The sequence below is a fragment of the Talpa occidentalis genome, unplaced genomic scaffold (genome assembly GCF_014898055.3).
Source record: "Talpa occidentalis isolate TD23 unplaced genomic scaffold, MPIMG_talOcc4v2.1 talOcc4.4, whole genome shotgun sequence".
NCBI lineage: Eukaryota > Metazoa > Chordata > Mammalia > Eulipotyphla > Talpidae > Talpa > Talpa occidentalis.
Genome location: NW_023604295.1, coordinates 132,480,695 through 132,503,027, shown reverse-complemented (window position 1 = coordinate 132,503,027; position 22,333 = coordinate 132,480,695). Strand labels below are relative to the sequence as shown.

Genomic DNA, 22,333 nt, shown 5'->3' with positions numbered 1-22,333 from the left:
TAGCTTCATAATGCTTGATGCTTGCCCCACCAGGGAGGCCTAGTACTTATAAATATTTAGCTTGAAATGTATGCATGTATAAAACATCACAATATCAGTGATCAAAACATCAACCTCAAGAATTTAAAAGAGTAATTTAGGGCCTCCCTGGTGGCGCAGCGGTTGAGCGCTGGGTTGCGAAGCTGCCCGCAGCCTCTGCAGGGCCGGTTCGATCCCCGGCTGCTCCCCGGCCACTGGAGGAGGGTCCCACATGGCGCAGACCTCTCCTGCCGCCCGCTGCTCCCCTCAGCAGTGTGCTTCGGTCCTTCTGCCTGCTCTGCTCCCCGCTCTGGCTCTGGTGAATTCTCTCACCCTCCCGCGCTTCTGACTGTACCCAGTGCTTGTATGTATGTATGTATAAATCAATAAATCAATCAATCAATCAATAAATAAACCTTTAAAAAAAAAAGAGTAATTTAAACACAAGAACAAAAGGAGGGAAATCATAAAGAGAAGAGAATAAATTAATAAAATATAAAATTAAGATGCTATTAAGAATATAGCAACATTTGGATATTTGGTACTACTGAATGACGCCTTCAAGTGAATCAGAGTGAGAACACACATAATATCAACAGAGAAGGGGACATATTAGTTGATCCATCAGAAATGAAAATATAATGAAGTTATCAAATTTCAGTTAATACATTTCAGTATTACCTAATGTTAAAGTAGACAAATACTGAAAACAATTAAATCAACAAAATAACCCCCCCAAATCTAAATAATCCAGTCATTGTAGAAGTAAAATTTTTAATTTACAGTTTTTTTGACGTTTCCAGAAATTTAAGGAAAAAATAATATGAAATTTTTATACACTTTTAGATAACAGAAATAAGTAACACAATTTCATGTGCAATCTGTGTGATTCAGGGGGAATAGGTATACCTCCTCAGAGGGCATCAGCACACCTGACTCATACCCAGGGCACCCATACCCCTTTATTTTTTATCATATATAAATATATTACTAAAATATCCTTAAGTGAATATTGCAAGTATTTGAACTTTAATCACAGTGATAGAGATTGTAATACAAATCAATTATAATAATAATGTAAATAAACAATTTTTAATGTGTACATGTGCATTTGTTTTATTATTATGTAAATAGTGCATTATGATTTATATACTTTTTATGGAAGTACCATTTTAGGATAGCATAAGTTTCAAGTGGCATCATTGAGAATCACCATGCATATACACTATATATTAAGTTCACTTCTTGAAAGTTCAATTTTATCCTTTTGCTTCATACCTGGTAAAATAAATTCAAATATCTGTACATGGAGGAGCAAAGTGCTTAAGATTTTAAGATTATTGTTTTGTAAGAAATATTTTCACAGAAAGTCATATAAATTGCTCATCAATTTCACCTTGTGTAACTTACCTCATTTACATGCAAAATAGAAGCATCATCCCCCATCTGGTGTTAACTCCTCTTAATTGTAGGTAAATTGCCTAAGAAATAAACAATCTACAAAGAGATGACCTTGTTAAAACAAAATTATTCACCTATTGCAAACTATAAAAAAGAAGCTATTAAATGTGTAGCATTATATATTGCACATTATCAAAAAGCTTTATTATTGATGTCACAACAAAGACTAAAACTCTATTGATATTTTAAGACACTAATATAAGGACATTTTCTAATTTGTGGATTCAAATTAAAATATGAGATGATTTTGACTATTTCTATATTGTTTATGTACATAATATTTAGTAGTAATTTAAAAATAACTATGTTAACAAGATTGCATAATTTAACCACCTTTCATCTGTATTATTTTAAATATTTAAAATATAAATGAATTTATACTACTGCTTTCTACAACTCTCAATTATGTTTGAATCCAATGTAGGCAGTATAAATTCATTTATATTTTACTGTGCTTTCCTACAAACTGCAATTATATTTTAATGCAAAATTAGATTATATCTTTTACTTTATGTGGAAGAAAGTCAGTTACACTATTTAAGTGATATTTGTTTTAGGGTACTTTCTGAAACATGCACCTACAATGTTTCATGAACTGAAAATTCTTCCACTTGTTTCACTTATATATGTTGCTCTCGTAAAACCAGTCAGGTTTTATTATTTTAAATGATTGCTGAATGTGCCAACCTTTGAGCTTATGGCTTCATTTTTACCCTACAGTAATTCTCTTAATGGGCACTAGAATTGATCGTAATAGCAGGCATGCCTTATATTAATATCATGCAGGAGGAAAAGCAGTTCTTGGCAGGTTCCTGAATGGAATTCATCTGATTAAATATGCATTTTTTGATTACTATCTAACCTTCTACAACCTTTAATGCCTGTCTTTTGCTATTAAAGATTAATCCCCCAGTCTATCAGATAAAATAATAATCTGAATGGATCTGCATTACTTTACCCCATTTAGCAAATCAGATATGACTACTATTTTTATTGTGTATATATACATATATTTATGTGCGTGTATTATGACCATGACATTTCCATCCAATATGGAAAAAAATCTATTAGAATGCAGTACTATGTTTGCAAAATATATGGTTTAGCACATACATTTCTGGACTACTAAAATTTGCCAAACTTACAAAAGGAGAATCAGTGTATTATTCTCATACTGGCAGTGATTAGAAACCATCTTCCATACAAACTTCTGAGCATGCACAATGTGAATTTTAGGTACCTTGAATGTCTGCAACACTGTGCCTCCAGCTCAATGCTTCCATTGTGTTACAGTGAATCGTACCCCCTCCAATTCATATGTGATAACCTAATTCCCGAGAATGTGACAATATTTTGAGACAGGGCCTCAAAGAAGGAAATTTACATAAAATAAGGTCATATTCATAGGCCCTAATCTGATATAACTGATGTTTTCATAAGAAAGTAGTACACGGTCAACATAGATCAAGAGATGACTGAGGACACAGGAGGCAGGCAACTTCAAGTCAAGGACAGAGGTATCAGAGGAACCATACTTCAAACAACTTCATCTTAGACATCTCACCTTTAGAACTGTGAGGGAATATATTACTGTTGTTTAAGCCATCCAGTCTCTAGTATTTTGTTAATGCTAGTCCTAGAAGAACAACACACCTACTAAGCATTTTCTTTAGATCACATGGTCTGCTGAGGCCCTCAAACCCAACAGAAGGTCACAATGCAATGTTACCCTGACCCCTCCCAATGACAGCAATCTTAGAGGCCCCATTAGCTCAAGGAAGCTGCTAGTGAAACTCTTTGTCTTTTAGTTTTATTACTTCATGACTTTTTTCCCTAAAAAATTTGAAATAGCTCTCATAATTGGGGCAGGATTGTTCCCTTATCAACTCTACCATTAGTCTTCATTTAATAAAAGTATAAAAATAATTCTCTATATATTTAGACAGATCAGATAAGTGTATCACATTGCTCTTTCCAGAAGTAAGAGTTAATAAGTATGTAGGTATGGAATTTTGTTAGTCTTTTTAGTTACATTATAATTAAATAGTGTCCTTTGGCTTTAGTAGAAAGGATCCACAGATAATCAAAGTATTAAGTATGTTGACTCAAATAGTTTGAAATGTGTTGACACACCCTGTTATTCATTCCCCTGGTCTAATGAAAGAAATGGAGTTACCTGTAGTGAACAACAATAACTACTCCAACAAAGTTTGTCATGTTTAGAAATGTGTGTTTAGAATGTTACTTGTTCCTATCTCTTAGTTGCTCCTGCTTTTCAGAGAGACCTTTTTTATAACCCAAAATGCCACTAAATGTCAGCAGGTAATGAATCATGATTTCCCTCTGCCCACATGTCTGCTTGGAGACACATCCCATCTAATATCTGAACACTAAGCCTCTCAGAACAAAACACCTGGATCCTAAGGTTGTTCCTCAAAAAGCAAATTATTTATGAAGAAGAAAGTTTCAAATACACTTTTGAACATCAGTATTCTTTAATGGCTATAGAAATTGTAGTTCATGTTTTAATAAAACTGTATGATTTATGACAATGCTGAAGCCTCATGGATTCACTTCTATAATTTATCACTTAAAAAATTTACTATGACTTTAATGTACAGCACACTCAGACTGATATAATCCTCAGTAAAGAATTATTCTCTAAGATGTCTGTACATGTGTGTGCACATGTTGTGTATTTGTCAGAGAGGATTTGGAGTCAGACGCGCTACCATTTGTCAGAGAGGATTTGGAAGGCAACATAGCTGATTTTGTACTTATGTGAACCAGAGACTTGAACCCTGTAGCATAAATCCTGTCTCTCTATGATGATGCCTGGAGAGATTTGTAAACTGAACTTTTAAATAAAGAAGGAGTTCTAAATTGCTCACGCCTGCCCTAGATTGCAGGTGTGTTTCGCTTTAAATTTTCAGCTCCTCTTTATTTGCTAGCAAAACTTGTGGAAGAGTTTCTGTGGATCAGGTGTTTGTTTTTCAAAATCAAAGACATGATCTATTTCTGAGTTCACACTATTGTCCCTTCTAGCTTTCTCCATCCTCTTCAGTCTCATAAGATCTTGAACTGTCGATTTTTACAGTACAAAACCCTTAATATCCGAAAATGCCCAACATCATTTACTTATCAGCCAGAAAATGTTCTCCTTTTCTCTAATATATATACGTTCTTTCTATTTCATGGCTGTATTGTCCCCTTCAAGGCAGTGATGGAGACATTTTTACATCTGCTTTGGGATTAATTTTCTGACTAGGCTCTATTTTAAATACATAATTCACAATTGAACAGAAGGTAGAAAATGTCATTTATCTTGGAACTTCGTGAACATATTCCTGGGAGCAGTTTCTATCTTTCTTTCACTATCTGCCCTTCATATTCTGTAGGCTACACATGGCTGTGGTCATTGATTAAATTGTCCTAGATAAATATATGTCATGATTTTTTTTTTTTTGTACTGGAGAACTTTTTCTAAACTTCAAGTCTGTTGAAATCACTACATACCTATATTAAATCACTTCTCAAGAAGTAAAATATAAATTTCAAATAAAATGCATATTTTAAATACGTTAAAATACTTTGCTGGGTTAAACATTTGTATATTACAGACACACATTATCGCTTTCTACCAAAAATCATTAAATGTTTATATTTTATGACCCAGTAAAAACATCTCTAAGATTGTTCGAAGGAAAGAAAAGCAGAGCGATAATTTGTTAAATAAAGGCTCATCCTAATTCTTTTTATGTGTACACAAATTGAAAGCCTACCCCATGCATGCAATATTCATTGGGGAAATTTTTAATAAGTCCTGAAATTGTCATATATGGAACTTTTGCTTCTACCATACATTTTGTTGTCATATGGTGTAATAATCTGAGAAAACTATCGTTTTATAATGTAATGCAAAGGAGTAAGTTTAAAAGTTGTCTGACATGCTTCAAATCATGTCAAATATACATATCAGTTAAACAAAATTAATATTTTAATGGCAACTACCTGTTGGTAATGATGTTCAATATGTGGCTTTATGTTTATTAATATACATTAGAAAATGTATGTGTTTACCAAATTATCAAATTTAGTAATCAGAAAGTGTTTTCTTAATACTACTGAAACATAAATGTTGCCATCTTCATGGATGTGAATTAGAATTTAAAGTATCTCATAATTAGATTATTCATAAATAGTTTTTCAAATTAAAGCATAAAAATCTAATGATGGTTGATTAGAGCCTAGAGATAGAAATTCTGGAAGGATAACATAACTACCAGTTAAACATATACACACAAACTTAAGCAATTTTATCCATCATTTACATATCTGAAGCCATCCTTGGATGTGGATTGAAAAAGAAAAGATCAAATACAGTGAAAATACAAAACTTTGTGATCAAAGTATTCAGAAATATGGACATCCAGGCCATTTACTCCTCAAATATTTTTTAATCACCTCTATGTTCTGGCACAGCTATGTGTAAAAATAGTCGTAATTTAAGAATACATGATTATCCATACTCAAATTGTTCAGAGTGAAATTTATTTTTTCTAAAGATTTATTTATGCCTACAAGAATTGGGGTATAGGCCAGAGGTGCAGGGGGTGAGAGGATTCACCAGAGACAGAGCGGGGAACAGAACAGGCAGGCTGACTGAAATACACTGCTGAGGGGAGCAGCGGGTAAGACAAGAGAGGTCTGCTGCACCATGTGGATGGCTCCCTGGCAGGCCGGGGATGGAATTCATGTTGCAGCAGCTGAGGATAGCTTCACAGTGCTGTGCTTAACCCCGTACACCACCAGGGAGGCTCCAGAGTGGAATTTAATAGAAACAAGCTTTCCCTCCTCATCTTTTATCTGAAGTCAGTGGCCCTGCTCCTCATGGTCTTTTCTCTTATGTTGTGATTTCATGTCTCTGCGACATGGTCTTCTATGTAATTGGAACACAGGAATTGATGTTGAGAGACAAGTTCCTTGGATTTTTTGTGTAATCCACTTGCCCTTGCAAGGAAATAGTCACATCAAAGCAATGCTAAGTTCCTTTACTGTAGAGTAGTTGTTTTCTGCAGGGTTTTCCTTGTATGACATTCACACTTCAACCCAATCCTATAGACAATCAGAATTTCCATACCTTAAGCTGTTGCAGTGAGTGATGGCAAACGTTTTTATTTACCAGGAGTTAGTAGTGGTGATCTTGCATTTCTTTACTTCACAAAAAAATCAGAAACTTAAGAGAATCTCTTTTGTACCAAAATCTCATCAGGAAAAAAAGATGTATTTGAATATATTTTATCATTATTTTCTAACATTTAACAAGAATGAGTCATTTGAGAAATATATATATATATTTACATATATATATATATGCAAACCTATGAGTTGAACCTAATATAGTAATCAGTTTGTTAAACCTATTATTAGAAACAAAACTTGTTACATTCTCTCAGTTAGTGGACAAAGGGTGTGGAGGCTACCTCTGATTTGAAACTTCCCAGAGTCCTCTTTGTCTGCAAGCCTTTGTTTAAGTCTGAACCTCTCATTGCACAACATTGTTTCAGTTAACGACTCAGAGTGACACATTAGGATTATTTCTTTAATAAATTATAGTCTAATTGGATTTAAGTATGTTACTGTACAAATGTATCAGGGACATTTTAACATATATATATATATTTTTAAAGGCTATTGTACTTATCAAAATGTGAGAGCCTACTGAAATGTTTTTGATTTAAGAAAATATTTATCGGGCCTCCCCGGTGGCGCAGCGGTAGAGCGCTGGGTTGCGAAGCTGCCCGCGGCCTCTGCGGCGCCGGTTCAATCCCCGGCTGCTCCCCGGCCACCCGAGGAGGGTCCCACATGGCGCGCAGACCTCTCCTGCCGCCCGCTGCTCCCCTCAGCAGTGTACTTCGGTCCTTCTGCCTGCTCTGCTCCCCGCTCTGGCTCTGGTGAATTCTCTCACCCTCCCGCGCTTCTGGCTGTACCCAGTGCGTGTATAAACAAAACAAACAAACAAATAAATAAATAAATAAAAACATGCCTCTATTAAAAAAAAATATTTATCCACTCTAAAAATATAAAATAAAAAGAAAAATGAATTATCAGAGCAACTATGTGCTTAATGAATTGATATAATGTGTCAACTTGAATAATTTTAAAATTTCATGTTTATAAAATTTGATTAAATTTTAGAAAGTATGTGGTTAAAAATGTCTGGTTTGGCAAGAATTCTTACTTTTCCCAATGTTTTCAGATAAGTCATGCCAATATTATATTAAATGAGTTCATTTTTGGCAAAAGAAAATTAACTTGAAAAGCTATCAAAAGCTTTTCATCGATTTCATGCATAAAATATTGCTCTTAATATGCTCAGTTTGGAGTCTATAAAAGTAGGATGTCTTATGTTCATGGAAGTCTCTAAAAAGCTCCCAAAACCTTTCCATCAATCTGTCTACATGCGATCCTCTCTGAGTAATGTTATGGATCTGCAATGTGAATGCATAACATACTTCTGTTCACAACATAATACTTTGTATTGCTTCTTGGTAGTAAAAAGGTGCAAGTTTAGCATAGTAGAAATTGTCCTGAATTAGCAGCACCAGATTGCCACCCAATAGCCATGACTTAAAATCCTGAGTCTCTGAGCTTATAGGTGTTAGAAAGGAAGCTAATCCTTCAGTGTTTAATTTAGTGAATGTGATCCGTAAACATTAACTGTCTTCCCTTTTATCTTATCCCCATAATAAATTTCCATTATTCAGTGGATTTCCATGAAGCAGAGAGACAGTAAGACAGTTATTTTCAACTGTGGGGTTAAAAAGTCAAAAGGAATGGAATGGGTTGTAATGAAAACCAACCATCAACCTCTGGCTCCACTTCTCAACCCCTCTCCTGTCTGGGTCAGGGAGCTAATCATTTTTAAGCCTTGCTGGTTTTCCACATCTGGTGATTATCTCATTTGTAAAATAGCTATTAATCAACTTCAAACATTACCTTTAGATTTTCTGCTTTGATAAATGAGAATGCATTTCAATTCACTCTCACTTTCTAAAATAATTATATGACTCGTCTTAGTTTTCCACTGGCTACATCTACAATTTGAAAAGCTGAAGCGTATGAGCCACAAAAGTGAAAATACCTCACTTCCAATTTCCAGTTCCACAGACATGTCTTGCCTCTTCATTTTGGAAAGTGAAGATCTTTACACCACCTCCTGTATCTGGTGGTGATAGTTGTCAATATTGGTAACATTTAAATTATATTCTATAACAAATGTTGTCTTCTGTGAAATCTTTGTAAAAGGAGTCAATTTGCATATCAAAAATGTTTACACTATCATGATGATGTAAATATTGTTCACTGAAGAGTTAGAATTTAGCTTAGAATTACCATTTTTGTCCTGTCTCAATGAGAAATAGCCAGCAATTTTAATGCATGCAGTCTATCATTTCATGTCCTAACTCCCATTCTCATCTTGGATAAGTTTTTCAAACTGTCAGTCAGACACTATTCTGTCAAATCTTCCTTTCCCCAACTTCCTGCCTGAATTTTTGCTACCTGAGGTGTCCATCAGCTAGCTCCACCTTTAGATATACTCACAGTAAGTGTGAGGGCTGTGTTTCTCAGTTTTTCTTCGAGTAACTCTTGAATTTTATGTTTTTTTTTAAATTTTCTTTCATTTTGCTCTAATGCATTATTATGGCGGCATGTAAATGCAAACACCTCTGAATTCTAGCATATATAAAAAAGTCTTTATCCTGCCCTGTGTGCTTGATAATTCAGTAGATCTGGGGTGTTAGATTAAAACCCATTTTCCTTAGAATTTTGAATGTCTCCTTCTATTCTTCTATAATCCATTATCGCTAATGATTATTGTGATACCAAGATGATTCCTTTGTCTCTGATGCTAACCTTTGGCTTGTTTTTCCATGTGTGATTATTTTCATTTTTCTCAAAAGCCCATAATCTTTTTCATATTTTATTATAAATGTTAAAAGATGAGTTGGTGTCATTTCTGTATGTGCTCACTCATCTGAGAACTCAGTGACCCTTCTCTCAGTAAACATATCTCCTTCTGCTGTTATGGGAACGATTTTCAAAGTTTAAATAATAATTTTATCCAATTGATTTCTTCTTTCCCTCTTAATATCTTCTATAATATAGATAGCAATGTTCTTAATCTGGTCTTCTATACCTTCTGTCCTCTTTCATGCTCTGCTCTAGTTTCTCTCATTTATATTGTACATTTTACAGTAATGTTTTGGCTTCTCTATTACATGTTTGGTTTTATCAAATATGTATGGATATGTTTGTGTGTGTGCACAATAGAAATATTATATGTACGTTATTAAATTTCCAAGATTTCTTTTCCACTGTAGTTTGCTGCATATAACATCATGCTCTAATTAATAACTTGACATAGTTAAAGAAATTTATATTGGATCCTGCCTTTTATTCCAATTTAATTTAAAATCATTTATTATGTCATTATGATTTATTATCTTTCTATTCATTATCTAATTACAAATACAGTGAGAGCAATCAGTACTAGCATTGTTCTAGTTCACTAACAGCTCTAATATTTAAGGCAGTCATTTAATTTCAATGTCCCAGTTTATATAACTATGAAAATATACAGATAATAATCCTTCACCTAATCTTTCCAACTTGATATTAAAATCAAATGTGAAATCTCACTAGAAACATTTCATGTTCTATAGAGGCGTTATTATATCAGGGAAAAGTATCCATGTAGTAGAATTATTGGAAAATATTAAATAAAGACATTGACTTCTGAAAAAGAACAGTAGGACATGTCCAATGGCTGCCAAACACATGCAGGGGTGAGGTCTGATGTCCGTGTTCCACTGGAAATATGTCTGCAACAAAGGGTTTGGGAGCCAGTGAAGTTGGAACGTCATCCTATGAATAATGTATTTCAATTGTATAAGCTAGATAATTCCTTTTTTGTATTTGACAAAATGCTTTAAAAATTGGTCTTGAGGGCCTTCCCGGTGGCACAGCGGTTGAGCGCTGGCTGCTCCCCGGCCACTGGAGGAGGGTCCCACATGGCGCTCAGACCTCTCCTGCCACCCGCTGCTCCCCTCAGCAGTGTGCTTCGGTCCTTCTGCCTGCTCTGCTCCCGCTCTGGCTCTGGTGAATTCGCTCACCCTCCCGCGCTTCTGACTGTACCCAGTGCTTGTATAAACAAACAAGCAAGCAAACAAACAAATAAATAAATAAAAATCTTTAAAAAAAATTGGTCTTGAAAAATCAGTTGTTACTGGAAGGAGAGGGGAGGAAGTGGTATATAAATTAGGTAATAAGGGTCAACTGTATGATGAAGGTGAGAACTGGAACTTTAGTAGTGAACTTAATGTAGTATATTTACATGTTGATTTATAGTGATGCACCCCTGAAATATATAATGTTATAAAAATATGTAATAATATAATATGGCAGTGTTACTTCAATACAAACCTTCAATTTGGCCTTGAAGATATGTGACTCCTTTAAACTCAAGAATCTATGTTTATACAGATTTTGTATTGCTATTTAAAAATGTGTTTGCTATTATTGATCTCTACAGTGAGTATCATCTTCATATCGCTACAATAATGATTTTCTGAAATGGAAATGTGTACTTTTTTAAAATTTATGTAACATTTGTTTACAACACTTGTGTAATTCAGAGGCATACAATCAAATTGTCTCATATGTGTGTCATCACACCACACCCACCATCAAGGCACCCATAGTCCTCCACTGTAGGCCATTTGGTCCCCGCCCCACTTTCTTCCAACTCCTCCGCCCCTCTGGTATTCTCAATTCTACAGTCAGATTTCTAGGTATGATTGTATTACAACATTATATGAATTAATTATTAATTATTGAGAATCAACATGTGTATATACTACAGTAAATTCACCCACTAGAAGTTCAAATCTATCCTTCACTCTTCCATTATCTACTTTCTCCCATTTTACCCACATTCCTTTTAAAATTCATTTCTGGAAAAATGATGAAAGAATTATATAAAATAAAATAATTTAAAAAATAAAATAAAGTTCATTTCTAAATGTCTAAAGTAATACATTAGCTCCATGCTTTAATTTTATGCCATAAATGCGTGTATTTGAAGTATCCCACCATCACCTCCTCACTGTCCAGTTACCATTGCAGAGGTGACCAATGTTTCTGTTTCTCAGGTTATTTCCACAGATGTTTTAATAATATATAAGCCATTGCATGTTTTTCCTACCTTTTTTTTACAAATGGAAATTTACTAAACTTACTTTTCCAATTGATCCTTACCTTTTTCAACAAAAATATGCTGATATGTAACTACAAAATATAGCTTTTGGTGTAGATAATCATATTAGGAGCATATTTATTTTACCTTTATCATTTAATCAATCAATCAATAAATAAATATGTATGTATCTTATCAGTTATGTATCTTATCAGTAAAGTGATTTTTCTCTGACTTTCCTTGTTCCTACTTGTTTTACTGGATGGAAGGATGGCAATGAGTTGTACACATTGCTCTGTCTAGGGCCAAGGATTTTCAAACCTACTATCATTTGTCTAGACCTTGGCATACAGCACACATTCTGGGAATCTCTTTGCTGTTTATCTAGAAATTCCTTGCATTTCTCTCTTAAACATTTTATTTCCTGTGTCTCAAACACCAAATTTCTTGCTTGTGTCTTTGGTGTGTCACATCTTCTAGTAGCTTCCTGGAGAAAGATAATGTGATTGGCTGATTTTTCAGCTCTCATATAGTTAAGCATCTCTTCAGCTTACTTGTCTACCTGACTATTATGGATATAGGATTTATACTTAAAAAATGTCTTTCTGTCTCCCAGTGTTGCTATTAAAAAATCTGAAGAATTTTTGATATTTTGGTTGCTTATTCTTTGTATATAATTTTTGCATACCTGACAATTTTGTTAACTTTTCCCCACTGCAGTTTTTAGGATCTTCCTTTTGGCCTCCAGTGTTCTGAAGTGTCACAATGATTTTCTGGTATAAATCATCCACATAAATTAGTACTAGAAGTTTCCTTTTAATTGGGAATTTTATTCCCTTTAGTGCTAGGGAATGTTCTTAAATTCTAATATATTATGCTCTATTTGTTATGTTATATCTAAAATATAATATAATTAATAGAGTATATGATATCATTGTATAAGTGTTTATCCTTAACGAAATAAACAGGAAGGGTACTAATAAAAATCCCTTGTCAGTTCAGGAAGTTCTATATTTTTCACATGCAGAGGAGTTAGGCCTACAGTTAGCAATATTCTCTAAACAGTTAGCAATATTCAATAAATCACTGCTTTTTATACTTTGCACAATATTTTAGCAACAAATGACTTGAGATACATATTTCAGCATTAGTCATACATACGTATGTAATATATTCGGCTACGTATGTAATATATTTCCTATATTATTGCTGAATAACAATATTGAGAAAAATGAATTTAAGGTCTAAATATCAAAGTATGCCAACACTTTATTTTTATATTAGAAATATATAATTTTCTCACATTTTACAATCTTTCCTAGTCTCAAATGCAGTAGCTTTTCATTATCTCTGTTTAACAAACATATAGGATTAAACTAAATAGAAATAGGACATATTGATAACTAATAATTCTTATACTTTTCATATACTAATGCAGATTTCACATCATGACATACTACAATGGATATGGCCAATGATAAAGTATTACTTACTATACATGTGTATAATGACATATAATATTGTATAAGTATTAATGTTTGTAAGCATTCATTTTGGATTTTCAATCCCTTCTTTCTCTAGATATCCTGTCTTACCATGGTAAAAATTTTGGCACATAAATATTTTGACTCAATTAATGTGATGTTAACAGTGGGAATTTTCAACCAAAGACATGCTTAAGAATTTTCATAACAGATTTATTATAATAGTCTAAACTGAGACACCACACATATATACACCAACAATGGAAGAATTTAAAAATAAAAACTGTGGAATATTTATTTAAAAAAAAGACTGCAATCAAGTATTATATTCCAAGAAGAATGAAAACAAAATTCTATTAATTCTTAATTCTTAATTAAATGAAATGTTATCATTATATTACATTTGTTATGTTTGGAACACATTTAGTTTTATAAGAGGGCACAATTAATAATTATATTAGTTTTTCTCTAATTATTATTGACTCTCAGTCATTGAAATAATTTGAGAAGTGTTGTGGACTTAATGCTAAGTTATGATTCAAGATTTGTGATATTTCCCTTTGTTTTTAGCATGTAGTGACCTGGAGTTCAGGGAAGTGGCAAACAGACTTCGGGACTGGTTCAAGGCCCTTCACGAAAGTGGAAGCCAAAACAAGAAGACAAAAGCTTTGCTGAGGCCTGAGAGAAGCAGTAAGAGTCCTAAATTGAATTTGTGCCATTGTCTTTGATAGGGAATTCCATCTACAATGCATTAGTTAGATCAAAACATGTATTTGACTTTATTATTTACTTAGATGCTAAATAAAAATCATAAGATTATTATTACATCCAAACACATTTATAATATTTTGCAAGTAAATTTAATATCTGTGTCAACTCTGATTGGTAGGAAAAGGAATCACCCCCACAGAAGACAGTTAGCTTCCAGTTGAATTGAAAAAGAGGGTATATTTTTCAGTGTTTTGATAGAAGTAGTAAAGAGTAGAACAACTTATTTCATAACAATGAGAAGTTGGGTGTACGTTTTAGATGTTTAGAGAGCACAGTTAATCTCTCTCCACCAATTAGCATTTTCATTATTGCTTTGCAGAAATTTCCAATTTGACCAACTATGACAGTACATTAAAGGGATGTTTTCAATAACACCCAGAAAATCAAATATATAAAACACAGAAGATAAAAAGAAGTGCCTTATGAGCCTTATATGATTCTTTTATCATCTGTAGAATCTCCCAGAAGTGTTTTTTTAACTTCTTAGAAATAGGAAATGCAAATTGAAATAGCACACTTGTTATGAATAATTTTATGAAATTTTCATTTTATATTATTTATTTATAAGAATATTCAATACATGGTTAATGCGTGTAAAATTATATTAAAACGTGAACTTCAATTTAGGGAACTTTCAAAGATTGGAGCATTTGCTTTATAATGCAAGAGGAGGGAGGGCAATAATTATGAGGAGCATCTCACAACAGAGAAAGAAAATCCCAAATGTGTGTCCTTTGCTTATTATGACATCACCACCCACTCTCACTTGTAATCCTCAAATACCAGTTTTTAACAGTATCACTTCAAAAGACGTAATAGCCAAGCATAATACAAAGGCCTAAATGCCTTCTTTCTTTTTTTCCTTTTTCCATCAGGGAATTTCCTAGAATTTCACCTTTTGTATTTATGAATCTTTTTTATTTATGTTCTTAAAGAATTTAATAATCACTTAAATTAAGCTATCTAGTTAAAGTTAATTGAAAGACTTAATAATTGTTCTTGAATTTATGATGGTTATGTGTATACCCTGCTTTATTTGAAGTTCAGAAATAAATTATATTTCCTAGGCTGCAGTTATGTTTCTCAGGTTTGTGTTCAGAATTATTGATTAAATTTTGGCATATGTTATCTTTTGGGGTTGCCTTGAGAATAAGATAAATTATCTGATAGAAACAATAAGTTTAATTGCATCTGTATGATGAAGAATACATATCTGGGGTGGGTGAAAATTTCTTCCAAGCTTTCACAGGATTTTTTTTTTAATTCACATCCGTATGATCTTGAATATTGTCAAAGATTCAAATTTCTCAGTTGAAATGAGTTCAAGTTAATAATTCTTAGTAGTTTCAGATACAAATGAAACTAGATTGTATAGAACACTCAGCACAGTGCCTGGTTAATTGTGCACATTTATAAATTTTATTTCCCTTTCTAGCTTTTTCTTGCAAGAAATGAGACATTTAATATAGTGGGTTAATTATAAGAAGTTCCTTGGGAGTTGAATATCTGTGGAGAATAAAGGAAAATGTGAATACTGGATTTTCTATACTGCTTGAAGGATTCAGAGACCAACAAGGAGTAAATTTCTAATAGAAACTTGTACATTAGAATTGATTTGAAAATATCCATATATAATGTCTCTCAACCACTCAGATTTGTACCTTTTGTCTGAGCTCTTCCCTAATTCTATCATATGTAATTTACAAAGCAATGCTTTACATCATACTCCTTATTTCCTTTCTATTATTGTTTCTCTTTTATAGCATTTATAATTCTCTATGATAATGATAATTTATTGGTTTCTTTTATTTATTGTCTTTTTTACTCTTTATCAGCTAGACTACTGTATATGCAATGTAGGTAGTATCATCGGAGTCCAAAATAGTTTAGGATATTATAATCAGTAAACTTTGTTATATTTTGTTTCATTATTTTTATCTCTAAAATATAAAGGACAGAGAAAAAATAAGGGTTTGTTTGTTTAATGGTTGCAATTGAAGATGCGTGTGTGCATTTTTGTGTCCTTTGAAAGCTGTATTGTATTAATTTTCTTTCGATCAGTTTGGAAAACATCAGGACATTGGAATCATATGCAAAATCTCAGATTGAAAGTCTCACTCAGATTAAGATATTGTCTTAGTTTTGCTTTCCAATACAGCAAATGCTCTCCTCAGTCAGAGAAAATTACAGAAAATGAATACATTTTAATTCCTAACCAAGACATTGCTCACTTTATGTCATGCTCTCTTCACATTGAGAGGAAGATTGATTTTGGAATCAGATGACTTTAAAACAATGTCCAATTTTAATGCAATTAGAAGCCTAAAGTCTAGCGGAGAACTTCATCTTAAAAAGAAAATATTTGTAAAGTTGGTAGAAAATTTTCTTATTTCAAGTATTAAAATGAAAGATTGAGATGGCTGCTTATTTTATTTGTTGTAATTATTGAGACACCTGGCATTTTCATCTTTTATTAGGTATATAAAATAACTCTGTGTAATAAAATTTAATTATGTACTGTAACATTAAGATATTATGTTAATATGCAAATATTATAATTCTGTAGAAATCATATTTCATATGTAAATAAATTAGTATATAGATTACAACTATAATTACAAAATAAGTATTGTAAGTGAAAGATATGTTATGATAAAATTGTTTTCTTATAGTAATGCATCCTGGAAAAATATCCAACTGGAATTTTAGGTACCAAATTTTTGGTGAGTCTCTGATCTTTAAGGAGTATATTATTCTGAATAGAATTACTGTTAGCATTGGAATTTTTTGACTCATTAACAAGTAGGTGGCTGCTCACAGAATAAGTGAAATATTCTCATGAGCATTTTGTATGTACCACTTAGCCATTTCTGTTCATTTTTTGATCGGGTTGTTCATTTTCTTTTTGTTGAGCTGTATGATGTATGGTGTAAAGATATTTTTTTCCCATTCAATAGGGTATCTTTTGTTTTAGTGACAGTGCCTTCAAAAAAACTCATATGGAACTACAAAGGAGCCCAAAAAGTTAAGGTAATTCTTATTAAAAAAAAAAAAAAAGGAAGAATAGCAGTATCATACACCCAGACTTCAAACTGTACTGCAAAGCTATACTAATAAAAACAGCATGGTACTAGAACAAAATCATACACACAAACCAGTGCAATAAAACTGAGTGCCAGAAATGAATACACACTGATATGGACAGTTAACTTATGACAAAGTAATCAAGAACATACATTGCAGGGCCTCCCCGGTGGCGCAGCGGTTGAGCGCTGGGTTGCGAAGCTGCCTGCAACCTCTGCAGCCGGTTCAATCCCCGGCTGCTCCCTGGCCACCGGAGGAGGGTCCCACATGGCGCGCAGACCTCTCCTGCCGCCCGCTGCTCCCCTCAGCAGTGTCCTTCGGTCCTTCTGCCTGCTCTGCTCCCCGCTCTGGCTCTGGTGAATTCTCTCACCCTCCCGCACTTCTGACTGTACCCAGTGCATGTATAAACCAAACAAACAAACAAATAATAAATAAATAAATAAGACATGCCTCTAGAAAATTAAAAAAAAAAAAAAGAACATACATTGCAAAAATAAAAGTCTATTCAATAAATTGTGTTTGGAAAACTGGACAATCACATGCAAAAGAATGAAACTAGACCACTGGCTCACACCACACACTAAAATTAACTAGAATGGATAAAAGACCTGGATGTAAGACCAGAAACCACAAAATACATAGAAGAAAACTTAGACAAAATACTCCATGACTTATGCTTCAGTCTTTGTGGATTTGTCTCCAATAGTAAGAGAAGATAAAGGAAAATATAAACAATAAACAATTGGCACTACATCAAACTAAAAACAAACCATATATATATATATGATATATTATATATGATATATATTATATATATCCTCTATATATATGATAAAGAACTTGGATCCAGAAAATCAGAAAATATAAATAACATACTCATATGTCAATACCCAATTAAAAAACAGATGGGCAAAAAATCTGATACTTCACAAATGAAGATAGATGACGATGATGTAAGTCAAGACATGTAAAGAAATGAACTAAACATCAGTCTTCGTTAGGGAAATATGAAATGAAATCACCTATTAGAATGACAATCAATCATAAGTAACAATACCAACTGCTCGTAAGGATGGGGGAGTAACTGGATCTCTCATGCTTAGCTAGTGGAATGCAAAGTGGCACAGTCACTTTAAAAAATGTTTGACTGTTTTTAATTTTTTTTTTTATGAAACAAATACCATAGGACCCAGCAATTCCATTTTAAGTTGTGTATCCTAGAGAAATTACAACATATGTTGACATAAAAACATATATGTGGATGTTTACAGTGACTTTATTTATAGTGACAACACTGTCAACAACTCAAGTGTCCTTTATCTGGTGACTAGAAGAAGAAAGGGCAGAATGGCTATAGAAAGAGCCTTCACACTGGTGCAGGGTTAAATTAGTCATAGAGTAAAAGTCTGCTCTGCTTGCCATAGCAAAACTTAAAAACCATTCTTAGAAGAGTTAAGCTGATCCCCAGGTTATTTAACTACATGTCAGTACAAAATATAGTGCTGTGGAAGAATGCCACACAGCCTAGCAACCAATAATTTAACATTCACAATATTCTGCATCTAATTAAAATTTACCAAGCATTCTAAGTGTAAAAATACGGTCCATAAGTTGGAGAAATTGCAATCCTGAAAATATACCCAGAATTAACAGTGATGATGGGGGTTGGTGTACAAGGACTGTAAATATTACTAATATGCAAAGTAGTATAGCAGTAAATATGGACATCCATTACTCGAGAATGGCTAAAGGAATAAAACATCCAAATAGGATGCCTAGTGATTAAGTTTACAATAAATGGAATGAAAAATGGATTGGGTGAACTTAAACCACATTGGGTACTGCAGAGAAAAATAATCCATGTGCCAGAAGATGTATGATAGAAACTATCCCAGCAAAAAGCACATAGGAGAAAAAAAGACATTAAAACCAAAAGTCTGTGTTTTAATGAACAATATCTTTTATATATTTATCTAAAATAAAGACTTTTTCAACAATCCAAAGATGAGTTAAAAAAATGTTAAAAGGATTACTTGATGAAGTAGGTAATGATATTAGACAGAAATTCTGCATATAAGAATGTAGAGGGAATTGCTAAATATGTGTATAGATATATGTGATACAGTACAATAAATGTATGTTTGGTCTGTGCTGCCTATTCCTGACACAGAGCTCTTAAAACCCTGCAATTCCCTGCATGATGATGGTGATAGAAATATCTTATACAGAATTCCTGAATTCTTTGGCATTTTCTGGATTATAGGGGCATCTTCTGTTGTTATTAGGCAACTCCTGGTCAACCCTGGATGACTTCAGATGGCGCCTATTCACTAGAAAGACCAAGTTGTAATTAGAAGATTGGAACTGAAGAGGCTGAAGATTGAGTTAATAATCCATCGTGCCTACATGATGAATACAAATCTCTAAACTGTGGGTTTTAGAGAGCTTCCAAGCTGGTTAATGCTTTCACCTGCACCCCAATTCCTTGGAAATTGAAACTTCTGTGGCTGGGAGCCTTCCAGACCTTAATCTGTTTTTCTTATTCATTTTTCCCCTTTATCTTAAACTGGCAAATTAAAGTGCTTCACTGAGTTTTGTGAGCTGTTGTAACATATTATAGAAACTGAGAAAGGAGTTGTGGGAACCTCTATTTTGTAGTCGAATAAGATTGAACTACGGATATTTCAGGAACCCACTATTTGCTGTTGGGACCTGAATAGGGGCACAATCTTGTGGAACTTAAGCCAGGACCTATGGAATCCATGCTAATTCTGTATATATGGTGCCAGATTTAATTAAATTGTAGGACACACAGTTGGTGTCCACAGAGAATTGGAAATCTGCTTGTTGTAGAAAAAACACACACTGTGTATCAGACGTATATATTTTCCTTTAAAATAAGATTTAGTTATTTCCCCTTTTTCTCATTTCAATCAGTTGGAAATATAATAAGTGGTTTAAAGCCAACATCTTAGAAAGGATTGTGGGGTGTACAACATATTTAGAATTAAACAGATGACACCAACAGCAGGAATTGTAGAAGGTAGAGAGCTGAAGTGTGATCTGGTAAGTTCCTGGCAGCATATGTGAAGTGATACGTTATTTGAAGGGAGGTGGTTATAAGTTAATGATATATACTGTAAAGTCAAGGGCAACCGCTCAAAATAATGATATATAGTTAATAAACTATATTAGTTTCTATTACTTATATAATAGAATAAATAAATTTTGAGTCAAATACAATATTATAAACTGTTACCTCATTAAAAAAATAGTACTTTAAGCAACTCAAATTTATTATTTACATCTGTAGGTCGAAAGTCTAACATAGTGGGGCCTCCCTGGTGGTGCTAGGGGTGAACACAGCACTATGAAGCAATCTGCAACCTCTGCAGACGAGTCAATCACTGGCAAAGCAGATCTACCCACATGGCAAAGCAGATCTCTCCTGTCTCACCCGCTGCTCCCCTCAGCAGTTTACTTCAGTCAATCTGCCTGTTCTGTACCCCGCTCTGTCTCTGGTGAATCCTATCACCACCCCTCCCACACCTCTGGCCTATATGCCAGTTTGTGTATGCATAAATAAATAAATCTTTAAAAAAAAAAAAAAGCTTAACATAGTGATCACCACACTAAAATCAAAGTGTCTTCAGAATGACATGCCTTTCTGGAGGCTTTAGGAGAGGATGTGGGTCTTTGATCATTGTCAATTCTGTTCCATGAGTTAGGGCTGTTTCCTTACTGGTGTTTCTCAGTTTCAAGATAGCCTGCACATTCCTCGGCTTATTGTTTCTTGCCTCTTTTTCCAGTCATTTTTTTTTTGTTGTTTTTTTGTTTCATTTCTGTCTGACTAGAGCTAGAAAAACTTCTTCACTTTTAAGGTTTTATAAGATTAGATTGTGCCTATCCAGATAGTCTATGATAATCTTCCAATTTTAAAATCAACTGATTAGCAACTTAATTCCAACTATAATCTAATTTCTTTTTGACTTATCACATCACATAGACCCAGGTATTAGAATGCCGTTGTCTTTGATTGGCCATTATTTTGCTAACCATATAAAGTAATATTGGAGATTAAATAGGAATCATAACAAAGGGAAACATTTTTAATCAAAAGAAGACAAGAAAATAGAAAAATAAGTGTCAATAAAGATAAACAAAATAATAGCAACATGGAATTTGTAAACACAACTATATTGAGAATATTAAATACATATAGTCTAACCACTTTGGTGAAAAGATAGAGATTGTTAGACTTGGAAAAATGTGAGGCTTGGTACTATCCATCTCTTAGAAACGGATTATAAGTCCAAGAATGCAAATTACCAGTTTAAAGTAAAGTTTAGAAATTCTATTCATAAAAATGCTGGAGTACCTATGTTTGTATAAGACAGAGTGGGTTCAGAGATTCAATAAAAGCTGAATCATTGTGGTGACATAAAAGTCTGTTGTCTGACTAGACCTAGAAATTTGTTTTTAATGTTGTGGGTGTGTATATACATTTCATAGTTTCTAGGCATTTTCTATGTGAGTGACAGACAGGTCTATTTATAACTCTTGGAGGAACTATCTGGTGATTTTGAGAGTTCTTTGATTATGTTATCATATAGTCACTATATATATTATAATATGCTAGTATATGTATAATATATATAATATTAATATATCTAATATGCTAGTATATGTATAATATTTTTAGTTGTATCTTCAGGGTACTATAAACAGCAGTTTTGAAAAATCACCACATTCTCTAGATATGGCTATGAAAACATGGCTGTATTAACTAACAAACAAGCTCATGTCCCACCAGGTGCTATGTCCTAAATCCAAGACAGATACATTGACATTCTCCTTATAAAATATTATTTCATTTCATCAAATTGATTATTCTTCAGGCAGGTACTCATTAGGTAGGTCTTTTAAATAGAAGGTGTAAGATGTAAGCCATTTATTTTGTTATGACTAGAATTTATTAAATATCTGTGCAAATGATTTTCTGTGCAAGAAATACTCTGTTATGCTTAACTGTGTATCGTAGACTAAGTTCTCCATAAAGTAAAGCACAAAAGTTACTGAGCAGTCAAGGATACGTTTCTTTCAGATTATATTGACAAAAGAAGAAGGAAAAATGTGCTGAAACTGACAAGAATGTCTATATGGCACATCTTAAAAACTGGATAGAGAATATTTTTAAATTGATATTTGATAGACTGATGAGTTGTCAAAAGAAACTAAGGTAATTGTGAAGACGTGA

The 22,333-nt window shown here is 33.3% G+C and overlaps 1 protein-coding gene across 1 annotated transcript in view; it reads left to right on the top strand.

Annotated features, from left to right (window-relative positions):
- The window catches only part of SPOCK3 (SPARC (osteonectin), cwcv and kazal like domains proteoglycan 3), a 295,465-nt gene that overhangs the window by 259,714 nt on the left and 13,418 nt on the right, over positions 1-22,333 (top strand). The window contains exon 7 of the mRNA XM_037526414.2: positions 13,792-13,911. Within this exon, the coding sequence (XP_037382311.1) occupies positions 13,792-13,911 (120 nt within the window). The remainder of the gene's footprint in view (positions 1-13,791; positions 13,912-22,333) is intronic.